The sequence below is a fragment of the Nematolebias whitei genome, unplaced genomic scaffold (genome assembly GCF_014905685.2).
Source record: "Nematolebias whitei isolate Nwh7 unplaced genomic scaffold, NemWhi1 Nwh_scaf_8469, whole genome shotgun sequence".
NCBI classification, from domain to species: domain Eukaryota; kingdom Metazoa; phylum Chordata; class Actinopteri; order Cyprinodontiformes; family Rivulidae; genus Nematolebias; species Nematolebias whitei.
In genome coordinates this window covers 938-2,703 of record NW_023627014.1, presented here as the reverse complement: position 1 = coordinate 2,703, position 1,766 = coordinate 938, and the positions used below count along the sequence as shown (strand labels likewise).

The 1,766-nt window shown below is 47.1% G+C and overlaps 1 protein-coding gene across 1 annotated transcript; it reads right to left on the bottom strand.

The window, feature by feature from the left end:
• Nucleotides 1-407: 407 nt before the first annotated feature.
• On the bottom strand, nt 408-1,339 carry LOC119429834 (eomesodermin homolog; the record flags this gene model as incomplete). The annotated part of the gene is made up of 2 exons (XM_037697374.1): nt 408-1,179; nt 1,278-1,339. Coding segments are annotated over 2 exons (834 nt in total), but the record flags the coding sequence as incomplete, so codon positions are not given.
• Between the last annotated feature and the right edge of the window lie 427 nt (nt 1,340-1,766).

Below are 1,766 nucleotides of genomic sequence, written 5' to 3'. Positions count from 1 at the left end.
TATATATATATATATATATAGCACATTATTGTCATCTCTTAAGAGTGCACACATTTCATATAAACAAGGCTTTAATAAATATTCTGTAAACATGTAATCTTACTGTAAAGATTGACACATAAACGTATGCAGCAAGGAAACATACACAGCACAGCTTTGAAAAATAAAATAAAATAAGGCAACTTAAGCACCAAACACAATAATTCAACTGGTATTTAAAACAAATTGTTCAGAAAAACAGCCTTTAAAAAAATGCGTCTCAAGATGTTAAAGCTTATTCTCTCCGATTGTGATTGTTTTTTTTTTAACTACAAAAAGAAATTAATACTTTTCTCTGCCCAAACAAAAGTGTTGACGCAACAATAAAAGCAGAACAGTAGCTCTTATTCACAGTGGCAGATGAAAACTCAGGGGTTTGTGTAAAAGGAGTAATAAGAAGGCATGCCTTTGTTTGTGGGGGCTTCTTTACTGTAGGGGCTGCTGGTAGCAGAGGACAAGTCTTCACACTTGCTGCTGATGGACGACTCGTCCGTGCTCGGCCCGTTGACCGACGGACGCCTTCGCTTGCAGCCGACAGAGAAGGCCTCTGCCTTGTTGGGGGACAGAGCTGAAGTCTGGCTCTCAGTCCAGGAGCTGACCAGAGCTTCGCCGCTGTGCACCTCCTCAGTCTGCGCTTTCACTTTCCCCGACTCCTCTGAGAAGCTAGCAGCAGGGCTGGGTCGGGGGGACCACGGCAGGCTGGGGGGCACTTTTCTTTGGTAAGCTGCCCTGGACCCCCACCCTGCAGACATGGTGGTGAACGGAGTGTCCGGGTAGTAGCTGAGAGAGTGAGGGGTCTGCATGGACAGGGATTTGATCCCGTACGGCAGGAGGGAGCCCGAGTACTCGCCCTCGTAGGGCGCCAGATCCAGCTTGTTGCCGGCGCTGCTCCCCCCCTGCTGCACGGAGGTGACGAACCACCTCTGCGACGCCCCGTCCTCCGTCTGAGGCGAGAGGAGGCTGTTGGTCTGCGGCACGGCCCGCTCGCAGTTGTAGAAGCGGTTCTGCTGGAGGTTGTTGACGAACTGGTCCTGGAAGAGGGGCTGCATTGTGTAGCGGGCGCCGGGGACGATCTGGTGGGCGCGGGGGGAGTCGTTTGGAGAGGGGGTGAGGCGGTCGCCCTCTGGAGCCGTGTACATCCTTGGAAAACAATAAATGCATAAACAAGTGAAGAAATAGTAACGAGTGGGAAATGCGCACGGTGTGAAAATATTCACAGTTTGAGGTAAAATACTCACGAGTCGTAATTATCTCTGAATCCTTTGGCAAAAGGGTTGTGATCAATTTTCAGCTGCGTGATCTAAATCACAAAACAAAAAACTTTAGGCATTCTTGTTTGGACCACATGCAAAACTAAATTACAGTAGTCCCTCGCTACTTCGCAGTTCGACTTTCAACAATTGTCAACTTTAATATTACTCACGTGATGGGACGGGGGCAAAAATACTTCGGACAGGCGCTGCCATTTGTAGTTTTCTTTCAATAAGCCTTCAACGTAACGCCAGTCAAAAGAACTACCATACCCAGAAGCCTACAGTGCTTACAGCTGCTGCTTTCTGTAAATTTAAGTTTAGAACATTGCAAGAGTGTGGGAAGGGTTTTTAAAGCTTTAAAATATACATACAGTAGTCCCTCGTTTATCACGGGGGCTCCGTACCCTGAAGTGCGATAACTGAAAAACTGTGAAGTAGGAATTTACAAGTAGGTACAAGTAGTAAGTAGTAGTT